Here is a 24,385-nt window from a genome sequence, read left to right on the forward strand (position 1 = left end):
CAGGATCCAGAGCGAGTCCTCGATAAGAAAGTTGTTAGGTGTCTTGCCTAACAGAATAGAGGGGTTTTAGCTAATTACACGACCTTAAATTGTGTTTTATATCAAATTAGTGTGGGCTAATTACTCTCAAACAAATTATCTTGCTTTCTGTTGAATCTTCCTCGAAGATTCCGCCAGCGCTGCTTTCGGTCAAGGTGTTCTGAGATTAGTTGGGGGTTTACCATATAATTTATTTCAGGAATATAAAAGTGAAAGTGTCACTGGGTGTACATGTATCCTGTTCATACCTGAGTGTTCAGATAGGTGGTGGTGAAGGCATGGTATAAAGGTGGTCAACTGTAGAGAAAGGTTACAATGATATAACGTACCTTGTCTTGTAGCACCATCTAGCGGTCTGAAGGCGAATGACCGTATTCATGATCAGTCATGCAGGAAATGTAGACCTAAACTCTGGTCCAAATGAATATTAGGATTAATTTTGTTGTTAATCCTTTTCTGTAAATGGATTTGCCGCACGTTAATTATTTTACTGCTGATCCTTACTTTTTAGAGATGAGAAGGAAGCCTTATTATCTTTAGAGGCGCAATGATTTTGGAATGAGATTCGGATTTTTATTAGCCAAGCAGGCTTGCCCCTACGAGGACTTTGCCTTGGTCTTTTGATGCATGATAGTAATAATAATAAACAGTGCAAGAACAAGACTGGCCAGTGCAAAATACAATAACAAAGTGATATACTACAATATAAAGTATAAAAATGTACCGAGACACTGTCAGTGGGGGTCTCGTGCCTTGATGAGTTCAGTTGCAGTTGGAAAGAAACTGTTTTTGTGCCTAGAGGTTTGGTGTTGATGGATGTCTTAGCCTTCCAGGCCTAGGCCGTATCATGCATAATTATCATCAACAGTCATTCACATAGATGGATGAATAGGTGATTCTCCTGAGCCTATTTGGTCCATGCAGCAAGTGTCCCACTTGGCAGTGGAACGATCAGCTCATCCTATGTCTCCTTCCTCTGCATCTAATAGGCCTAATGATGTAGCCTATCTCTCAACTACAGGCCCATACTGTAGACTATAGTCCACCGGTCTTATCCCGACTCTCCTATCTCTTGTTTTATTATTCTATTCTTTTTTTCATCTATTCTATATTCTAAATGTCTTTCTTTTTTATTGTAGTATATCCTCTATTCTAAATGTCTTTGTTAGGATACTTATGCGTGTTGAGGGCTGTCAGAATTCTTGTTTCGGTTGATGGCCCTGCTGGATGACGGGCCTACCACTAGAGGAGCAGTGACACCGAGATGCGACTGGTCCTCTCCTCCACATCCCCTCATCCGCCAACATGGCGCTGCCATCGCAGCCTTCAGCAGCCGGAGAATACTGGGTGGGGCTTTGCCAGTAGTTGGGCATTTCCTCCCGGCTCGGGTTTCGCTGTCTGACTGGCATTTAAATCTGCTGCAGTGAAGAAGCCGGCGGAATCCTGGTCGTGCAAGACGCTGCGCAGCAGTAGGAATTTACGTTTTACTACAGCGATATTACCGCTTTCTCGTTTTGACTTGAACGATATCACCATTTGTTGGCTTCGACCTCGTCTGTGTCCCAATGTAAGAGACGAGATCACATTCTGACTGCTTGCTGCGTGCATCATTTTCTGGGATTCCCACAGCTTGAGTTAGAATCTTTGATTTGTAGCTGTGCTATAAAATAGTGCATGTGAATATGCGTTAGGATCGCTGTGTTGTGGTTGTGAACTATAGATCTAGCTGGCTTTTATCCGTCTGAATGCAGTGTCTTGTCCGTTGCGTGGCCTTGAACAGACTTGGGGAGCGCTTCCAATGAAGGAGGCTTCAGAATAAGATCTGATTGAAAAGAAAAACAACAGGAGTAACCTTCCGTCTTCTACTAAAGCAATTGCACAGAGATTTCGCCGAAATTGTAATTTCATTACAGCCAAGGCCATTTGCCTTTGAACCCCCATCATCAACATCACCACCTCCAGAAGCCCCATAGATTCCTTATAGAGTGTAAGGTTGTCCGCTGCTGCATCATGTTTAGCTGGTTGGGTACCGATGACAGGAGGAAGAAGGATCCGGAGGTCTTTCAGACCGTGAGCGATGGACTCAAGAAACTCTACAAGACCAAGCTGCTGCCGCTGGAAGAACACTACAAATTCCACGAGTTCCACTCGCCCGCCCTGGAGGACGCCGACTTCGACAATAAGCCCATGGTTCTGCTGGTGGGACAGTATTCCACCGGGAAGACCAGCTTCATACGGTAAGCTCTGGGTTATTAGGCTAGACTGGTGTTTAATGACAGTGCCACTGTGCCAGACAATATGTCAAAACAACCTTTAGAGCCGATCCAGCAGCCTACAACAGGTAGGCTATTATTTCAGTCCTAATCTCAAATGCCTTGTAATGTAGGGTGTATTCAATTTAAATACCCCTTGTCAAATCTATGGGGTAGAGGTGTAAGATTGGGGGGTTTATCTGACCTGGTATGCCATCTTGTTTATGCGAGGGCACTTGTATATGATTAATGGGCAGAAAGTCATAAGATGATATTAGACTATTTCTATTTACAGGATATCCAGACTTGGGGGGGGGGGGGGCATCAAGCTAAATATAGGACAGGAGCATGGCACAAGCTCAGCAGGAGAACAACATTACCCCCATAGCAAACACACGTTACCACAGGATGGGCAGTTCTCAGCTGGGTTGAGTTAAGAGTTTACAAGGACATTGTGCAAGACAGTTTGAGTTGAGTAATACACAATCTGACTGAAGCACTCTCCTCCTCTGCTCTAGACGAGCAATAGCATTGCCTGGGTGGCAGGATGGTTTTTCCATTCCTTTTATTAGGCTACACGCAGACAGTGGGTCCGAGGATCTGTCTATCAGGCCTGTGTTTGCCTCTGGATTTGAAATGCCCAGGGTTAGTCCTTAAGGAGGCTATTGGACAGATGAACTGGGGATATGGATCCACTTTCAATCTATATTGTCCTTGAATGTGTATTTAGACAGTATGGATGGATGGGGTAGCCTGAGGTGAATGAATTGGGATGCCAGGATACTGTCAGGCAAAGGGATCCAACCACTCAGGTCACTCAGGGCCGTGCTATCGAATGTAAGTCAAAGCGTTTGCGGCAGCTATGCTACATGGCCAGACCCGGGGCATCCACAGCAGTAAGACCACCTCTCCTGACCGTCGGTCAGTCGGTCTGCCTCTCCCTGCCAAGCCCCGCTCTACCCCGACCCCGTCCTCACCTCCATCTGTCACTTAGTGTCAGAGTCTCCCAGTCCAGGACTACGGGGAGAGAGAGATAGAGAGGGAGGGAAGGATAGAGAGAGGGAGAAGGAGTTCGTGAGAGAGAGAGGGGGGGGGGGGGGGTGGGTAGAGAAGGAGAGAGAGGGGGAGACAGGAGTCTGGCATCACACAGGGAGAGAACAGCCCCGGGTCAGAGAAAGCATTTAATACCTGATGGTGCCTCAACTCTAGCTGCAGGACACTCACGACCCAGTCTGCCTAGTTAGTATGTCAGCAATGACCTCCTCAAGCAGCATTACGTGAATATTCCTTCCTTCATATGATTTCTCCACAGTTCACCCTTCAGATCATCGAGAAATAGCTGTTTAATATCTGAATATTTAGGGAAAACGTGTGCTATTTTCCGAGCTATGGTTTCTCACATGTATGAGAGAGAATGTCAGAGCACTGCTGACCACTTGGGGGGGGGGGGGGGGGTCCGAATGCAAAAAATGTTTCTGAATGGTTTACATTGTGTCAGCTTGCTGTTGAATGCGAGAGATGCTGTGATCACCCCTAAACAGAACGGCAGAACATTAAAGATCCAGTTTCACTGTGTGGACAAATATGTCAGCTATCTGCTCACACTAGACCCGGAGAAAGCTGAAATATCATAAATAATCTTTTTATTTTTTACACTGATTAATGCTGAAGCAGGGTAATGTGGTCTGCTTCAGAGGAATGGAATGTTTTGATTATTTCTGGACCCATAGGGACAAACGCACGCCCAGTTAGTCATTGTCCACTCTGAGTGTCCAAAGCTTTCAAGGAGAGGAGATGGGAGGACCTGAGAGAGAGGGGGGGGCTACGGGCCGGGGGCCGGCGGAGAAGGGTTGGGTCAAGGATGAGAGCGATAGGCCTGAGGACTGGGCCTATAGGGGAGAGGGACTCAAACTGGGGCTCGGGCTGGAGATGGTGGGTAGGGCCCGAGGGCTGGAGCTTGGACTCGGGCTAGGGCTGGGGCTAGGGCTGGGGCTAGGGCTAGGGCTAGTCGCCGCTGTGGATGAGGTCTCGGCTGTACAGGAGCCGAGGCCTCTCCAGTTTCCTGTCTGCGCTGTATTATTCAGTAAGAACTTTGTCTGAAGGACAAATGGGAACTGTGTGTGTGAGAGAGAGAGAGAGAGAGAGATGTTTTTCATCTGTGTACTCTATCGCTCACACAAACACACACACAAATATGCACCCCCCCCCCCCCCCCACCACCGTCTTATTCCACACCCTCTCGTTCAAACACCCATTAGATCATTCTTTAGGGATTCTTTAGCTACAAGCTTTGACAGACAGACTGTAACCGGCCGTTCCCCCCAGCAGTCCCCCACCTCTCTCCCCTCTCATCCGGCCTGGGGTTGGAAAACGGTGGGAAAAATTGTCAGCGGCCGTCAGCCTGTCAGGCCGGCTACGCGCCAGCCGCAGTCTGGACACTGTAAAACGGACAGGGGAAGTGACGTCATGTAGTGGATACGTACCTCACAGTAATACACACGCCACGCACACAAATATTCAAATATTCACACCAGCACTCTCTCGCGCATACGCTCATACTGTATGTACTGTACCTTCACACACACGCGCGCGCACACACACACACAGTCAGCACTACCAGGTACTGTCCTCCCTGGTGAGCTGTTTAGAATACATGAGCTGTAGCAGCTGGCTGGAGGTCAGTTCACATCTGTAAGCGTTCTTCAAGCGCACTCTTTATGACGGTAAATCACCCGATAATCTCGTCTTTTGCCCCACACTCACAGATTCAACACATAGTTGGAATTCTATAGAAGATAAGACCAGTCACAAAATGTACATTTGTATAGAGCTGCGTCCACGTTGACAGTTTTAAGATGTGACCTTGCCCCGTGGATCCATCATTCAACTGTGTTTTAATAATTTGAAAACATCAGCGGTTAACTCCTTACATCGTGTGATGTTGCCCACACGACCTACACACTCACTTGACCACCTAAAGCTACTCTGTCGTAAAAACATTGATGTTTTTATGTTCAGGGTGCTTAAAATATTCTAGGCTCTCTAAGGCAGCCATGGTCCGTTTTACTATGCAGGATGTTGTTTTATTAGTTAATAAATGGATAATAATAAATGTTCTCATTCCAATGCGTTAAGGCTGCCACTTTGGAAATGTATTCCCTGACATGCATGCATAAACCAATTGTACTAGATATATCAAAATGATTTACCAAGAGAATGTGAGCCATGTGGACACTTTGGATTTGGTTAAGGATAGACATTCAAGTCAAAGGCTGTTAGCATTTTTCGCTAGACCTTACTTCTGTCTCCTATCCTTAGTTGTCTCCTATCCTTAGTTGTCTCCTAGACCTAACTCCTCTCTCCTATCATTAGCTGTCTCCTAGGCCTAACTCCTCTCTCTTATCCTTAGCTGTCTCCTAGACCTAACTCCTCTCTCCTATCATTAGCTGTCTCCTAGGCCTAACTCCTCTCTCTTATCCTTAGCTGTCTCCTAGACCTAACTCCTCTCTCCTATCCTTAGCTGTCTCCTAGGCCTAACTCCTCTCTCCGCCTGTCCCTAGCTACCTCCTGGAGCAGGACTTTCCAGGGATGCGCATCGGACCAGAACCCACCACCGACTCCTTCATCGCCGTGATGCACGGAGACGTGGAGGGGCTCATCCCTGGCAACGCTCTGGTCGTCGACCCCAAGAAGCCCTTCAGGAAACTCAACGCCTTCGGGAACGCCTTCCTCAACAGGTGAGCTCGGGTATTGAGTGTATTTAATTTTGGGCGGAGAGGGGGGGGCTTCAGTGATCCGGGCGCACTCTTTATTGCGTTGTTCATTTAAGCCTTCCCCGAATTGTTGTGAGTTCTGCTGCTCTTGCTACGTTTCTATTGATCATTGTCAGAATACCAGTTTGGTGTTCCCTTCGACGCCGGAGCTCAGATCTACACGGACTGATGGATGACGGGCGGATGAGCAGTGTGATGACTAGTTCGCCGATGTCAGGATATTTGAAATATGTCCGTGCAAATTTGGCACACAGAGAAGAGGGAAGGGCAGATTGCGTTCGAGATGGCGGTGATTTGTGTGTGTGTGTGTGTGTGTGTGTGTGTGTGTCGGGAAGCGGCTTTTGGCGGAAGCCTTATCCCGCTGGTACGCCACCTCTCCTTCACTCGGTCACCTGGGGATCTGGGATCTCGGAGGCGCAGCGGGGCCCCCCTCCCCCTCGCTGCCCGGGGCGAGAGAGAGCGTGCTCGCCACCCGACGGCGTGATCAAGGAAGAAGGAGAGGAAGGGGCTACGTATCTCACAGAAACGCCAGCCGTCGCGTGCAGAGCCGCGCCCGATTCCTGAGGCCCTTAAAAGAGAAACATGGTCTGCTGCGCCGCCCGTAAAATGAGTAAGCGGATCTTCAGAAGCACAGGAAGTCCGAACCCAGCTGACGAACTCGGCCCCGGAGGAGCTGCCAATCATGCCCACCGTCTCCACTGGGTCTCAGCAAACCAGCCAGCCAGTCTATGTGCTTTACCCTGTTTATATACTAAAATAATGTGTGTGTGTGTGTGTGTGTGTGTGTGTGTGTGTGTGTGTGTGTGTGTGTGTGTGTGTGTGTGTGTGTGTGTGTCCAGGTTTGTGTGTGCCCAGCTGCCGAACGCAGTGCTGGAGAGCATCAGTGTGATCGACACCCCCGGAATTCTGTCTGGAGAGAAACAGAGGATCAGCAGAGGTAACACACACGCACACACACACACACACATACACACACGCTCTCTCCCCTACACCACATCCCCAGACTCTGCCCCTAGACCCAAGCCTTTGGCCCTCAGCCATATTCAAACCCAGGCTTATCTCCTACTGTACACCCCCAGCCCCCCCCCCCCCCCCCCCCCGTCTCCCTCATCTCCCTCATCTCCCGTAGGACGCTCCAATCAGCTAGAGTCTCTCTGCTGTCCCCCTAGATGTTTCCTAGATGTCCTTCCAGCCAGCCAGCGTTCTGTTTGTGTTTTCTAGTGTCCTATGCTGGTTAAATATGTGCATGATGCATGCAATAAGGAAAGACTTATGATGTGACGGGTTCCAGGCTCACGTCAAGTACTGTGCAGCCAAAGCATCCGGATCAGAACGACAAGCACTAGCTGACGGGAACACACACACAACCACATACATGAGCACACAGACACACCCCAGATCAAAACGTGCCATTCGGTATTCGGACACTCCCCGTGTGATTCGGTACCGGGCCCTCCCCCCAGCGCAATGCGTCGTTAGCGGTTAGCTTAGCGTCGTTAGCGGTTAGCTTAGCGCTGTTGTGTCAGTGGTGGCAGTACGGCAGGCCAGCTGGAGACGTGGTCGAGATATGAGGTCACCACACCCTCCCCTGATCCAGCAGGAGCACAGAGGAAAACACACACGCATTCCTAATCTGCACTCGGATCAACCTGTGTTGACGGACACACGGGGTCACGCGGGGAGACATCTTAGACCGTGTGTGTGTGCGTGCCCGTGTGTGTATCCAGTGGAATTCCAGCTCCAACAGTGAAGTCATTGTTTAGACATGGACCATCTGATGAATTCTTATCAAAAAAGTCCATCTCTTGTTTAAATCTCATAATCTCAATACCGTCTTTATGGTGACAGGGCCTAGTATTAGAAGGCCTATTCATTTTAGTATTAGTATTAGTATTTCAGCATTGGGGTTAGTATTACTTTCATGGTTATTGTCTGGCTGTAGCTGAGCTGTAGTTGTAGGCTTTGTTTGTTCGCTCAGATGCTTGACTCATCCATCTTCAGCTCTCAGGTGATTGGCTCTGAGATGACAGCTATGCAGATTCTTCCAGAATACAAATTTGGAGATTCTTGGAATCCGTAGACGACATGGTAGAACGGAAGTGTGTTTTGGCTCAGGTCTACACACACGCACGCACGCACACACACGCTCGCACTTTCTGTAGTCCAGAGCAAAACAAGGCTCTCCTTGTGGTTTCTTGCTATCTTGTTCCTCCCTCAGCATCACTGTGGACTCCAGCGATACTGAGGTCAATTGAGTTCTACTGAACTCTACTTGTCGTACATAGTATGTACGACAAGTAGAGTTCAGTAGAACTCAATTGAGTAGTATGTTGTGCATGTTGTATGTATGTATGTATGTATGTATGTATGTATGTATGTATGTATGTATGTATGTATGTATGTATGTTGTATCTCACCTCATTTGGCTGTGCATGTGAATATGTATACTCACACAATCCATGTTTGTCAGGGGTGAGTGAGATGTGTGTGTTGATGTTGACGTCTAGTTGGTTCTGTGTAGTGTCAGCCAGCAGGGCGGGGCTACAGCGTGTGTTGTGTTCATGCTTACTCCAGTTCACATTCTGTTAGACACCAGTTAGCCTGCAGTAATCACCCTGCCTAATGGTGTCAGCACTTTCTTTTGGGCAGGGTGTGTGTGTGTGTGTGTGTGTGTGTGTGTGTGTGTGTGTGTGTGTGTGTGTGTGTGTGTGTGTGTGTGTGAGAGAGAGAGAGATAAAGAGTGAGTGGGGTGTAGAGAGAGAGTGAGAGTGTACAGTACTGTATGTGTGAGAAATCAGTGTGTGTGTGTGTTTGTGTGTGTGTGTGTGTGTGTGTGTGTGTGTGTGCAATCAGAGAGGGTGAGCTAACTGGGCTGCAGGATTATGGTTCATTCAGGACGGAGAGGGGAGAGGAAGCAGAGATTTACAGCCCATCCGTGGCCTCAACCGCGACACACACACACACACACACACACACACACACACACACACACACACTTGTACACTCTGTTGTTACATTAGTCTCTGGTTCTTGGAGAGGAGTGGTAGAGAAGCCCTAAATTCTGCAGCAGCATTCTATATTTCCGACCAGTGTGGTACTACACTACAGATACAGCAGTTTCAGCTTCATATCTATAGTATGGTTCTGGCTCTTACCCTTCGTTGGGATTAATAAAGTTTCTTTGAATTGAATGCTTCTATCGGTGTGCAACCAAGCCATGACATCACACAGCTTCGGTACGCACAACTTCTCACCTGAGAGGGCACCAAGAATACAACCAGGAAAGGCTCTGTAGAGTCCAGTAGCTAAGCCTGATAATTATTCACTTTCAGATTACTGTAATCTGAAATGAGATGAGATGAGCATTGTGTACATATTTCAGCATACATTTTGTACATATTTTGCAAATATTTCAAGTTTCTTTTCTTTTTGGAAGCCTTCAGCAGCCGTCGTTTGGTCGAGCGTGTTTCAATGGGGGGAATCTGCATTCTACAATGAAAGTTAATGAGGATAGGGAAATGTTCAACACCAACACCGTTTTGTCATTTTCTCTGGAGCTTATCTGCCATGTCCAGGGAGATGAGCTGTGTCTGTCCGGTTCTGGGGAATTATCATTGGCCGTGGAATTACACGTTACCGCTCCCTGTGCCTGTGTCCTCCCCTGTCATTTTGGCAGTTTCTTTATTATCAGTTCCTTCCTGTTTTTCAACCCCCCTGAGGTGCTCACTACAGGAAGTGGTTGTGTCCTACTTTCATCTTTCAGCTGAGTCCTCTTCTGTGTTCGATACCGTTACTGTACCTCACCCTTCTGTACCCTAGTTGAAAGGAGTATTGGTTTAATGAGTGTCTGTTGGTGTTCCGTCTTTGTGTATGAAAACCCCCCGATGATTGTACTGACTGTAAGTCACGAGGCGTGTTTGGACTAACCCGTGGCTTTACTCCAGAGCTGATGGAGGTTATTCAAAAGAGAAATGGGAGCTGGAATCACGCCACTGTGACCACACCACCGCTGGCCATATTTCAGAGAGCTTAGAAACAGGACGCCTAGCCACGATAATAAAGACCGAGCCTTCATATTATTTCTTCATTTCTGTCACATCTATCACGGTTATTACGGTAATAACGCGGCTGCGCCCTGGAAAGCGCTGCTCTCGCGCCTCCGCTGAACAGTTTGTGTCAGAAGAGGAGATCTGTGACGCTTTCGATTGTCGGGTTGTTTCTGCGGCCGTTTGTACACGAGACGACGGCAAGCTTGATTCATCCGCTGATAAGCCTATCACGGCCGTAAGGGATTCACTTTTCTTTTCTTTTTTTTGCTTACACCCAGTAAACATCAGTAGTAGCTGTGTCCGCGGACCGTGGGTGCCTGAGGCCATTAGCGGCCATCATAAGTGGCCTCCCGCCTTGACCTCACCCCCAGGCCCCGCGGCCTCATTAGCCGCCTCCTCCTTCTGTGGGTCGGTTGGGTGAATGTGGAGCCGTCCGTGCGCTGCCCCTGGGCGCTCTGGTCGGGAGACCCCGGACCTCTGCCCTCCCAAGGTCTCGTGGGAGGCCCTCATCAGCAGGACAGACCTCAGGAGCCATCCGCTGTCCTCCTACTCATTCTCTCTCTCTCTCTCTCTCCCTCTCTCTTTCTCCCTCTCTCTCTCTCTCTCTCTCTCTCTCTCTCACTCACAGGCACATACACACAGATACTCTCACACACTCTCTCTTTCACACACACACACACACACACACACACACACACACACACACACATACATATGCCCACTCTCCCTCACACTCTCTCTCTTTCACTCACACACACACACTCTCTCCCTCTCTCTGTCTCTCTCTCCCTCTCCTCTTCCTCATATTGCGCTCAGTCATCATACTCCATCTCATTGGCAGTTAGGTGTGTGCTGGGTCATCCTGACACACACACACACACACACACACAGCCTCCTCCCCTCCCTCCCATCTCCTTAGTGGGTGAAACAGCAGTGAGCAGCTCATTAGTGTGTGCGTGTGACAGTCAGATATAGCCGTCTTAATGAGCGCCCGTCTCCCGTCAGCGCTGCAGGTCCCTGCACAGGGACGGCTCACCCTCACTGACATTTTGCACTGTGGTGCCACAACCTCTGATCAAACACACACACACACACACACACACACACACACACACACACACACACACACACACACTCCATGGCTCCCCATCGCACGCACACACACACACACACACGGCACACACGGCACCCCAGACAGGGCCGCTCCAACATTCCACACCCTGGTGTCACACCGTCTGATCCCCTCCTCCATGGAGAGGTTCGTGAGCTCATAATAGGCAGGTATGACAGAGCATCGGTACACAGCTGTAGAAAACACCGCCGGACCGGAAAAAGACTTGGAAGGAAACAAAGAAAGCACGGTGCGCACATGGGAAACCGCTTCTCCAGGGCGTTTTATCTTCCCTCACCAGACGACTACTATTCTGCCCGAAAAAGACAAGCTGAGTGGCTTTCCTTCTAGACGAGATAAACATTGATGAAGGCCGGAGGGGTGTTTGTTCGTTGTTTGCTGCTACTCTGCATTAAAAGAAGGATTTAAACTAATTTCCTGAGGGCAGATTTTCCCCTTTTTTGGTTCTCTTTCCAGACAAGCCTTCTATTATTAACAGTCATGCCCTATTGTGCCCTGCTCTGATTGGATAACAGTCTGATTGGAGACAATTATCCCAGCCCGAGTTGCCATGTCAACCAGTGCGACAGCAGAACCCTCCCAATTCCTGGGAGTATAAAGCACAAGGGACAGACAGGAGGAATGTTTTTTTTACACACACACATAAAGAGAGAGAGACACATGGGGCACTATCCTTTACGTGTGATCTGTCACTGAATTGTAGGAACAGGCAGATTCCTGGACCTGGTCTCTAGTCTTAATCTCTCTCTCTCTCTCTCTCTCTCTCTCTCTCTCTCTCTCTCTCTCTCTCTCCCGTCCTTGCTTCTCCGGAGCCCCAGTCAGCTGAGGATCAATCACACCCAGGCGAGGCTGGCTGAGGATTAGTCACACAAGGCCAGGCAAGCAGCTAGCCGAGGCCCGAATCCCCTCAGAGACTTCACCATTTCACAGTATCACAGTTCTTGATGTACAGTTTTGCTATTTTTCGATTCAGCCTGCAATGCATTGCAATACTACACAGTACAATTTCCCCCCTATTTGACTGTAGAACATGGCTGAAGACTTCCATGATTACAACTCAGACAGGGCAGGCCGAGCTGAGCTGGAGCCCACTCCACATAACGGGACTCACGGTCTGCCGTTCACACACATCAACGCATTTCGCTGTCTTCCTACAAATTTCTTGTTGAACCAGGAAAGCATTTCCAGTGCTATGGGTTAACTATAGCTAGCATATCGATGTGATTTTAGCTGGCTAGCTAGCTAGCTACGGTGGGCTAATGCTATACATTGCGCAGATAATTACCTCCGCCCCAGCAAGGTAATGTAAAGGGCGAGAGGTAATGTTTTCGGGGCGTGTGTTGGTTGGTTGGTTCGTTGGTTGGTTGGCTCTTTAGCACGATTACTCAAAACCAGGCCAGTAGTTGTATTGTGGCCCTGTGGTCAGGTCCAGTGGGAAAAAAGTCATAGAATTAAGTTGAATCTGAGTTTGGGCCTGTGAAATGGAATTAGACCCAGGGTACTTGTTTGCCAAAATATTACGTGACACTCAGCTATTATAAAAGATAGACGTTTGCTGGAGACTCACCGTTTAATGGAAGTGAAGTCTCACAGCACTGAGCTAGGCATTCACTCTCTCTCTCTCTCTCTCTCTCTCTCTCTCTCTCTCTCTTTTAAAGGCTGGCTGTCGAGCTGTTTTTGTGTCCGAGAGGGACACTTGATATACTGTCGTCTTGCCGATTGTTGCCCTTATAAAAATGCACAGCCTCATTTACAGTAGTGGACATACCAGAGCAGGCAGAGCGCCCTTGGGTTGACTTGGTGAAGGACATCTTCCTGTTCAGCTGACGAAGCAACAGAGAAAAAGGAACATTGGTTCCAGGCTGGCGAGCTCTTTCCTGCTTCACATCGGACAGTAGAACCTACCACCCTAACCCTCATTTCATGGTTCCTTCTAAGACGAGTATAGATACTGCAACCCTAATTTACAGTCTAACTCCATGAACCGAGGGGAAGGACAAGCCTCTCACGATTAAACTCTCTCATTCGTATTCAGCGCGTGCTGCTAGTACAAAGCCCCCGATACCAGTGTTGCCATAGCAAACATAGTCCAGCGGAAACCCGTCTTCTCGTCAGGCAGCGCAGCTGTGTTTGTGTTGAGTTGAAGTTTGTGTGGGTATTTAGCAGTGGGGTGGTGGTGGGGGGGGGGTTGGTATGAAACCTCTCATCTCTCTCGACGGGAAGTGTGTGTGTTTGTTGACCCTCACACCGCCGCCCAGCGGACCTGCTGTGTGTGCACCTGGGCCGCGGCAGACGCCTGCCAGTCCTCTCTATATCCGGCCCCATAGTCTTTTCGCCGCGTCGTCAGAACTGAACCGGGGGCTTTCCGTAGAGGCCATGCCGGAGAGCCATCGCTGGCTGATGACATCACACATCCATCATATCATTATACTTTATGCCCCATTTGACTCCCTAAATCATCTCTCCTTTACAACATTTTCATGTACATCCGTGTGTGTGTGTGTGTGTGTGTGTGCGCGCGCGTGCGTGCGCGCATGTACGTGTGCGTCTGTCTGCATTCCTGTATCCGTCTATCTATGCATGTGTGTGTGTCTCTCTCTCCAGAGGCGAATGAAGACGGGCCTGGCTATAGCAGCCTGCGTAGATGCCCGTATGGAGGTATTGTAGAGAAGGACCACCTGTAAACCCCCCCCCCTTCCTCCCCCGCCCCCTGCAGAGTTAACCCCAGCAGCAGCTTGCCTACACAGCTGGAGACAGCAGAGAGCGCGTGTGTGTTACAGTACATCACATCTCTATGGTCGCCTTAGGGCTGTGTACAGTTCACGGAGCGTTGTTATGGCGCCACAATGTAGGGATGCTTTCTCCTTCGCCTAACATCGCAGTGGCTTACGGAGGCTTACAGAGGCTCATTCTAGCCGAGGGACGTACGAACTTTTGACCCACAGTGCATTGCAGCGGTAGTTGCATTTCTTTTTCACTGTCCCACCTTGTTCTTGCACTATCTTTATTGTCATGCACCAACAGGCCAAGATAAATTCCTCATAGGTGCTGTAAGCCAACTTGGCTGAATAAAATCTGATTCTGATTCTAGTTCCAAGTAAGAGTAGAACTTTTGAACATCTGTGGAGTGACAGGTGCGTGGTAGAGGACCACGGGCCAGCTTCAGTAGAGAAACTCACACACACTGTCTTTCACTTGTAGTAAATAAATGTATTAATACTGCAACAACGTTTCGGTCGTCTGACCTTCATCTGGTTGTCACAGCCTGATGAGGTCAGGTGACATGTTGTCACAACCTGATGAACGTCAGATGGCCCGAAACGTTGCTATTAATACATGTTTTTACCGCAAGTGAAGAAGACTGTGCGGAAGTAATTCTCTCTACTTAAGCTCCAACTAGTATAAAACGATGACGCCTCCGACACTTTCTTCTTCCTTGAATCTTTTTACCGACGACTTCCGGGAAGAAAACTAAATGTCATTTCCTAGGAGCCGTGTGAGCCTCTGGGGACACCGTACAGCCCTAGGTCCTCCTCTCGCGGGTCTCTGCTGACTCGGAGCGAGAGGCTGTCCTCCTGAGCTGGTCCGGGATCAGTCCTATATCCTCCCTCCCCGACGGTTCAGGTGGGGACATCAGAGGGAGGGTCCGGTGAATCTGATCCTAGACCAGGGGCTTGGAGAGCGGCTTCCCTCCCCCCCCTGGGACCGCACGGCGCTGCGTCGAGACCTCCCAACCAGGCGGGCCCCTCGGTGTTAACCCTCCACAGTCCCCCTAGTGTGTGTAATTGTGTAATATCTTACTGTAACACGCCAGCTGTCCAGTTTCACTGCTCTTATTGTCCTGCCCCACAGTGTGCAACACATGGTCCTGCATTAACTACTGCACACAGCATGTAGACATGAAGAAAAGAGATACAGAGCACCTAGAAATGGGCCACAAAGTTCATAAGTCTTGTTTTTCTGTAGGTGGAGGTACCTGTACCCCCCCCCCCACCACCACCAGCAGGCCTCAATAAGCCCCTGTGGTGAAACTGCCAAATCGTCATGGATGAGACCAGCGTGCGTCTGTCTGTCCCCATCCACTGTACAGCATGGGATCTGTCCTGGGAGCATCAGTCTAGACCTGGTGTAGAATTCTGGTTCCGGTTCTGAGTTTCTCAACAGCTCCCATGCTGTTGATTTGAACCAATAACACACTAATACCACCCAACCACACCTCTGCTGTTGTCATCCTTGAATCTCTCTATGTAGTGCAAAACGCTGGGCTAATGATAACCTATCAGAGGAGTGAGAGATAGAGAGGGGAGGGGGGACAGAGAGAGATGAATGTGTCATGACAATAAAGCAAATTGAATTGGCGGGGGGGGGGGGGGGAGAGAGAGAGAGAGAGAGAAAAACAGAGAGAGTGAGGGACAGAGAGAAAGAGGGACAGAGAGACAGAGAGAGAGAGGGGGACAGAGAGAGAGGGGGACAGAGACAGAAAGAGAGAGGGACAGCGAGAGACAGAGGGTGGCTTCTCCTCTCATCTCAGCTGCTGTTCTCTCTCTTTGCCCTCAGTAGCGATGTCTATCTCTCAGTCGAGTGCCTGGCCTAGCCTGGCAGCAGCTAATGAGTCCATTAGATTCACAGTCATTAGGGAAGACGGGGGAGGGGAGTGGAGGAGACGACTCTCTCTTCTCTCTCTACCAGCTGGACGACTGTCTGTCTCCATCTGTTTGTCTGGGCTGAGTGGTAGGAGCAGGAAGTGCTTAGCGGGTCATCTCACAGCACTTTGTAGCATCATTGTCCTGCATGTCGCCGTATTGCGTCGGGAAACGTGAGCGAAGATAACGAAATTAGAACACGCAGACCTTATGAAACGTGTTCGTACATGTCAATACTGTTAGATTTCATCGTAAGGTCTTCGGTTTACATTTTAATGCTTGCATTCCTTTCCGCCTCACGCAACAACAGGCTCTAACAGCACATCTCAGGATCCACATTGTGTGTGTGTGTGTGTGTGTGTGTGTGTGTGTGTGTGTGTGTGTGTGTGTGTGTGTTTGTGTGTGTTTGTGTTTGTGCGCGCGTGTGTGGTACGCTAGGTCCTCTTGAGCAACAGGCCTGATGGTATCAACAAATGGCTTCGTCCCCGGTTCGCTCTTCTTGGTCGGGGGTCTCTGGCCGGACGCTCTGCCGGCCACTGACCCCTGCGTCTCTCATCTGGGACGTCTCTTCCCCCTCCCCGTGTCCCTCGCCCCCTCATCCCGTCCTCCTGTCTGTGTCTTCTCTCCTTTCCCCCTGTCCTCGCCTCCTTCCTCTCTCTCTCTCTTTCCCTCCCTCTTTTCCCTCCTCCCTCCCCTATCCCTTCTCTCCCTTCTCTACCTCCCTCACCCCACACTTCCCGCTCTTTGCTCCCCTCCCCCTCCACCCCTCCAACCCCCCCCCTCCTCTCATCTCTAGGCTACGACTTCGCGGCGGTGCTGGAGTGGTTCGCCGAGCGCGTGGACCGCATCATCCTGCTGTTCGACGCTCACAAGCTGGACATCTCGGACGAGTTCTCCGAGGTGATCAAGGCGCTGAAGAACCACGAGGACAAGATCCGGGTGGTGCTGAACAAGGCCGACCAGATCGAGACCCAGCAGCTGATGAGGGTCTACGGCGCCCTCATGTGGTCGCTGGGGAAGATCGTCAACACGCCCGAGGTACGGTGTGTGGGTAGCAGAGCTGTGTAGGTGCAGCTGGGTCATATATCATTGTTGGAATACTGTCAAAGACCTGGGGTTCCTTGGATTTAAGTCACCCAGGACAACGGAACCTATTACTGTTGGTTCCAGTCATGATCACCCCTTGAATTAACTGCTCTGGGCTTCTCAAGGTGATCCGGGTTTTACGTGAGTGATAACGACAGCTTTGCCGTGGTTCTCGTCCTCAAGGTGATCCGCGTCTACATCGGCTCGTTCTGGTCCCACCCGCTGCTGATTCCCGACAACAGGAAGCTGTTCGAGGCGGAGGAGCAGGACTTGTTCAAGGACATCCAGTCGCTGCCGCGCAACGCCGCCCTGCGCAAGCTCAACGACCTCATCAAGAGAGCCCGCCTCGCCAAGGTGAGAGTCTGGGTGCACGCACACACATACGCACACACACATACATACACACACATACACGCACGCACGCACGCGCACACACACATACATACACACACACACAGAAATCACATAAGAAATACTCTCTCTATATATATCTCTCTCTCTCTATCTCTCTCTCTCACACACACACATACGCACACACACACACACACATACCCACACACACACACACACACACACACACGGAAATCACATAAGAAATACTCTCTCTATATCTCTATCTCTCTCTCTCTCTCTCTCTCACACACACACAGACACACACACACACACACACACACACACGGAAATCACATAAGAAATACTCTCTCTATATCTCTATCTCTCTCTCTCTCTCTCTCTCTCACACACACACACACAGACACACACACACACAGACACAACACCTCAAATCCGGAGACTTCCCAGCTCTCCAGGCGTGAAAGCTATCGATCCTGTAGATCGCTATCATTGACCTGCCCTATCTGTGTAGCACCAGACATACACATACACACACACACACACACACGCATCCCAATCAAAGAACACCCCCGTTCCGACCCTATCCAGGTGGTCACCTTGAGAGAGCGGGAATCCAAGGACTTCCTGCCAGTGCGCCAGGCCTGGTGTCCACGTCCCCCCGTCCCTTTCCTACCCCTCCCTGTCCTGTTCCGCCCTGTCCTCTCATGCCAGCCCTGTCCCGGTGACCACGCCCAGAGTCATGTCCTGCCCAGACTGCCATCTGTCTGCTTCCGCGTAGCTTTGCGCAGGTCTCGCAGGTTTGCAGTTGTGGTTTATAGGGGCGGGGATCACTAGGCACCTCACGATTCGATCCCGATTCAGAGGGCAACGATGTGATTATAAAACGATTACAACAAACAATCGATTATAAAACGAAAAGCCTAAGTGCTTCCATACATTTGCTTTTCCAGCAGCGGGTGCAGGGTGCTGGATTTCTCCCTCGTGCTCGGCCATCTTCACCAAAACTCAAACGTTAAGACGACGCACATGTTTGTGTTACAGTACGCCCGTTTTTTTTTTTACGCTTCACCATCAAGCTGCAAGGAATTTATGCTGTGGTGACGATCGATGCATCAGTCAAGAGGGGATCGTGATGCATCTATTAATTAATTTTTCCCCCTATCCCTAGTGGTATGTCAACTATATAACTATAACTTCATAATTATATTGTCAAATAAAATCAATCAATCAATATAACTATAACTTCAGCAGTCATGGGATTTTTGTAGTTCACCTTTCAGGTCTGCACACATACAGACGCATGACAAATTAAAGGAAAAATCTGAGTGTGTGAGTGGAGAAACGTAGTGTACTACATGTAGCGTACTACTGTACTGTACATGCTACATTACATCCATGTGCTGTGGCATGTATACAAAAGGAAAAGAACTAAGTGACTTTGAGAGGGGGGTGATTATATAATAGCGAATACAGTTCCAGGAGCTCAATCGTGGCTCAGATGGGTGAACTGTTAGTTTTTTTTGCTTCCCTCTGGAAAATTAGGGGTTGGATCAGTATATTCTCCAGCCCTTTCTTTCTGCGAAGCACATTGTGTTTTTCTACTTGTCCCAGGGATGGGTCACTGCTAAACAATACAAAGTTATTCTGAGTGATCACCTTTATAAAACACGTCTATCCCGATGGGGGTGCTCTCTTCCAGGATGACAATACCCCCATCCACAGGACATGAGGGTTCACTGACTGGTTTGACGAGTATGACAATGATGTGAATCATACCATATGACCTTCACCGTCACCGGATCTCAACCCATTTGAACACCTGTGCTATGGGAGATTTTGGACTGGCCCGTTAGACAGCGCTCTCCACCACCATAATCCAAACAGCAAATGAGGAAATATATCTGGAACAATGGTGTACCATCCCTCCAGTAGAGTTCCAGGGACTTACAGAATCTATACCAATTCAGAGTGAATTTATAGCGGTGCCCTCTCCCTGTGTCACAGGGAAATGCTTCCTTCCTTCTCTGGCAGTTCTAGGAAAGCCATAGGAAGGGGTGCCACTTGTGCCGGTGTAGCAGGATGAGATTGAATGTGACACACACTCATAAAACGTGACTTTAACAGGCTCTTTCCTGTCGGACTTGTCATAAACAGCGGTGTGTTTATTCTCAGTTTCAAGGACGCGTGAGTGAAAGGAAACATTTTGTGAGTCCTTTGTGGCTTGTAGCCACGCATACAGATCATCTAATAATAAGTTACCTAATAAGTAGGTAAATTTATTTTTAGTCCCTACAATAAACCCATACAGTAATCCCTAACCCCAATGACCATACTGACTGTCAACTCCGCTGTCCTGAAATGACACTCGACAAAGGCATAAAACAGTGAAAATATGGCTTCTGATTTCGGGTTGAACAACAGCTGTTGCTTTGGAAGCTTGTAAAAAACACCAATGTCCAAATGATTCAGCCAGCCAAATAACAACAACAACAACAACAACAACAACAACAACAGGGGTGCGGTCTAGGCATCGTGCTCCAGTGCAGCTGCCCACCGGGGACTGGGGTTGGTGCCCGATTCCCAGAGGGAGGGGCATATTGGACCGCCGCTCCCTGACAGTGGCTAGTTCCATCTCGGTTAGTCGCTCTGCAACGACCCCGCGTTTTAGGGGTGTTAGGGGTCACGTTCAGGCAGCCGGCTCTCTCTTACGGATCGCCGAGCACGGGGTTGTGCGACGGTAACAAGGCATAATTGGTAGTGTGTGATTGGCTACCAAGCCGGGTGAAAATGGGAAATCAGAAATGAATAGAAAACAACAACAAAAGAGGCCAATAGTGATGCTTGTTTGTCGCTAGCGTAGCCCACAGTAACCCTCTCTCCCAACGCCCCGCCCCCACTTCTCAGGTGCACGCCTACATCATCAGCTCTCTGAAGAAGGAGATGCCCAGTGTGTTCGGGAAGGACAACAAGAAGAAGGAGCTGATCGGGAGCCTGGGGGAGATCTACAGCCGCATCGAGAAGGAGCACCAGATCTCGCCCGGAGACTTCCCCAACCTCAAGAAGATGCAGGTAAAACGAGGGGGAGAGAGGGGGGTGGGGGGGCGGAGGAGTTTAAGAGAGAGACCAGGATATTCCCAGATGACATCACCAACCGGAAGTGGCTGCAGGGGCAGAGGAAGGGCGAGGTCCTTGACCTTTGACCCTGTAACCTCCCAACCCTAACCCGGCCCTCCCCTCTCCTCTCTCTGTCCCCCCCGTAGGACCAGCTCCAGTCACATGACCTGAACAAGTTCCAGCCCCTGAAGAGTAAGCTGCTGGACTCGGTGGACGACATGCTGGCGCACGACATCGCCGGGCTCATGGTGCTGGTGCGCCAGGAGGAGACGCAGCGGCCCAACCAGAAGGTGAAGGGCGGCGCCTTCGACGGGACGCTCAACGGGCCGTTCGGACACGGCTACGGCGAGGGCGCCGGCGAGGGCATCGACGAGCTGGAGTGGGTGGTGGCCCGCGACAAGCCGGCCTACGACGAGATCTTCTACACGCTGTCGCCCGTCAACGGGAAGGTGACGGGCGCCAACGCCAAGCGGGAGATGGTGAAGTCCAAGCTGCCCAACACGGTGCTGGGCAAGATCTGGAAGCTGGCCGACATCGACAAGGACGGCATGCTGGACGACGACGAGTTCGCGTTGGCCAATCACCTCATCAAGGTCAAATTGGAGGGTCACGAGTTGCCCGGCGACCTTCCATCGCACCTGGTGCCTCCCTCCAAGAGGAAAATCCCAGAGTAGACCCCCCCCGTGGTTAGGAGGGCGAGGATGGGGGCGAAGGATATTTAGGCGTGAGGAGGAGGGGGGAGGAGGAGGAGGAGGTGAAGAACCACCCTTCGACAGAGGAGAACGAGGGACCGCGTGGTCGTGATGCTTGGTTGGTGTGCTGAGGGGTTTGAGTTGTTTTTCTTTATTTTATTTTTTTAATTGAACCGGGTTTATGTTTTGATTCAGATAGGGTGGAGGCGGGCGGGGGAGGGGGGGGTGGGGGGGGCTGATATTGGACTCCTCACATACACACACACACACACACACATACACACACACACACACACACACACCCGCATGTCATGTAGTTGCTGTAACCATCTGCCTGTAAGTGTACATTCTGCATCGTCACCGAAGGAGCGCCATGTCTATCTCTTTCTATCTAAACTGAAATATAGGACTATATTTGATTTGATTTCGATTTGAGCCTGACGTGTGTAACATTGATCCTAATATTATTTGATCAACCCTTATCTCTGATATAGATATCTCCCTGCTGTATTGATGCTGGTCAGATGTAGTGATATGGTCTAAATTGATAATGATCTTTTTTATAACTAGCTAGGTAGTGATGTATTCTTGTGAAAGGGGCGTGTCTCCACGCCCCCTCGGAGCCAGACAAGGAGACTGTTAAAGCCTGTACAGACGCCATCAACGGCAACGCAAGTGTCTGTCAGAGTTCTTAAATGTGTATCGCTTGGAAGTATCTCCTTCTAGCTAGTATCGTCTATGTGGAGATTGTACGTATGTCAATAGCTACTGTATGTAACCCTTTAGTTAGCTAGCCCTCTTATGATGCTCCTATCCTGTCTGTTAGGGGCACTGAGACATTCAGGTCAAGTGTTACCTTATCACGTATGATATGACTGATGAAGAGATGAACTGACTATAGTTGAGAGGGTCAGTGTTGTATGTATTCTGTCTGATTGGAGAAGAGATACAGGACGAACCAGACTTCCATGTCCATGACCGTACTCATCTGGCCTCACAGGACGCGTAACGAATGCTTCACCGGTCACCATGCAATGCTTGGACTGCAGAAATATTAATATTACGACTGCTGTATGAGTGTGTTGTGTGAGTACTGTATGTGGTACTGGTCCAGGGTCAGCTTGGGGTGATACTCTACTGGTTCTGACTGGGGTTTGCAGTGGAACACTGAACTGAGACGAGTTCTTAAGGGGACACTGAAAGGTCTACTCTGTGTGCAGTATTTGGAGAGCTCACCCCCTTCACACCGATAGAGAGGTCCTCCCTGTGTCGATGTGACCAATAGCTTGGTCCACTGTCAAAAGAAGCACATACAAACACATGAACATGCACGCACACACACACACACTCATACACAGATAACAGGCAGATCTTAAGTTTCAGTCTGAGAGATGTCGTCTCTTGGTCACATGATGTCAACTGAAAATGCTTCAAGAGGTCCTAACGTCCTTTACGCGCAACACACACACACACGCCCACCGGATGCTAGCTCTGTGATCACCTTCACCAACTGTACAGTCCTAATGTAAATATGATGGTTCTCAAACCAAGCCCTTGCACATCCCTGAAGACCTGAAACGGATAAACACATTCCCTACCAGAAGGCTGTGGCATAAGCCAAAACCATGTTGCTGAGATCAGATACAGGAGTGCCAAGCTGGCACACTTGGAAAAAGTGCTAGATAGAACCATCTTTAAGTACAATAACCCTCTGAAAAACTTTCCAGAGAGAACACTTAAGAACCATAAGGTGCTGTTTGGACCTGAAAAGGGTTCTATCTATTTTTTCAGAGGGTTCCACTACTCTTACAAATGGTTCCCTATAGCTTTATTTTTTGGAAGGGGGTCCAATAGTTGGAACCAGGGGTGGATTTGCCATTGGCAGCCCACTCACAGTATTGCCTTCATCTCTCTGTCCGAATTCTGTCTACATGTCTGTCTGTCTGTCCATATCTATATGTATGTATGTACATAATGTGTGTATGGTTGTGGGGTGTGTTTAAAGCTGCAGGTTACTGTATGTGGTTCTCTGTAAGTGTCGCGCGGTGGTGTGGAGTGGGATGGTGGTGTGGAGTGGGATGGTCCAAAATTCCTCATATGTACGCTCTGCTTTGAAATGACGACTAATTAATAAAGACCTCATTCATTTACTGACGCGTCTTCTGGGGTTTGTACTCTGCTCGTGCTTATAGAACCTAATAGAACAGAATGGAAGAGGAGATGGAGAAGAGAAGAAGGGGAGAGAAGGGAAGAAGGAGAGAGAAGAGGAGAAGGAGAGAGAGAGCGGAGGAGAGATAGAACAGTACAAACACAAGGGAGGAGAAAAGGAAGTATGCTTAGAAAGGCTTCTGGTTGCAGGAACTCTAGTGAAATCTATTGTTTATTTTCAGCCAAGAGGACAATGGAACAGAGATAGGGGAGATGGGCTGATATATACAAGTCAAGAAGAGTTCTCCTCAGTGTTAAACAGAGACAGGACAACACGGGACCGAGGGTCGCGACTTGGGAAACTCGCTGCTCTTGACTTCACCGACCCCTCCGTGTCGCGCTCTGAAAAGAACAATAAACACAGCTGCTGGCGAGCGTACTCTCGTTGCCGCTGTCAAAGCCAGACTACAGGTGCCAACTAAATCCAATCCTGCTCCGAGTTACCCTGGAGCTCATTGTCCACATTGTGGATTCGCTCATTCTGAATCTGCCCAGGTGTGCACGAATAGCAATTGGTTGCAATGCATGCAGAGGATCGTGCATGGATAGATGTTATCGGACTGTTGATTTTAGTTGCTAATGCAGTATTACCAATTGATATAGCAACGCACAGGCTCTCTGGCGCTATCGCTGGCATTGGTCCATTGTTTCATTGGCTTGGCTGTGTGGAGGAGACGATGGTTTCTATATCCCAGATAGTGTTTGAGTGTGAATTATGATTTGGGGAGTAGGGCGGCCAGAACACACATTTAGCTGCAAAGACCTTTACAAATCCCCCCCCACCACACACACGCACACACACACACACACACACACACACAAACAAACATCCTGCCACTAGCACTCAGAATTAAATGAATGGGTGAAGATAACTGTATCTTATTTTGAGAATTCCGGTCCACAATGGACATTATCAATCACACAACCGCAATCAGGCGGTGGGATGCAGTTATCATGCAGATATACATGTAGGCTACTTCAGATACTCATTTACCCATAGTTCCTGTTTGCTACACCCTCACATTTGTAATATTATCTAGACA

The 24,385-nt window shown here is 49.3% G+C and overlaps 1 protein-coding gene across 2 annotated transcripts; it reads left to right on the top strand.

Annotated features, from left to right (window-relative positions):
- Window positions 1-1,470: 1,470 nt before the first annotated feature.
- Window positions 1,471-21,302, top strand: ehd3 (EH-domain containing 3). Of its 2 annotated transcripts, XM_084453291.1 has the most exons (8): window positions 1,471-1,606; window positions 2,079-2,276; window positions 5,852-6,028; window positions 6,904-7,001; window positions 16,685-16,926; window positions 17,158-17,328; window positions 20,233-20,397; window positions 20,589-21,302. In XM_084453291.1, coding segments are annotated over exons 1-8 (1,581 nt in total). In that variant the 5' UTR covers window positions 1,471-1,604; the 3' UTR covers window positions 21,117-21,302. The 2 variants fall into 2 exon arrangements, with proteins under 2 accessions (XP_084309417.1, XP_084309416.1); XM_084453290.1 differs by having other exon boundaries at window positions 1,497-2,276.
- Window positions 21,303-24,385: the final 3,083 nt, after the last annotated feature.

The sequence above is a fragment of the Borostomias antarcticus genome (genome assembly GCF_949987555.1).
Source record: "Borostomias antarcticus genome assembly, chromosome: 19".
Classification (NCBI taxonomy): Eukaryota; Metazoa; Chordata; class Actinopteri; order Stomiiformes; family Stomiidae; genus Borostomias; species Borostomias antarcticus.

Bases quoted from the DNA above. Each gene is read 5' to 3' on its own strand.
- ehd3 (XM_084453290.1), top strand. From the start codon at position 2,050: ATGTTTAGCTGGTTGGGTACCGATGACAGGAGGAAGAAGGATCCGGAG. The intron at 2,277-5,851 runs GTAAGCTCTGGG...GCCTGTCCCTAG, and splicing joins GGGAAGACCAGCTTCATACG to CTACCTCCTGGAGCAGGACT. The intron at 16,927-17,157 runs GTACGGTGTGTG...CTCGTCCTCAAG, and splicing joins AGATCGTCAACACGCCCGAG to GTGATCCGCGTCTACATCGG.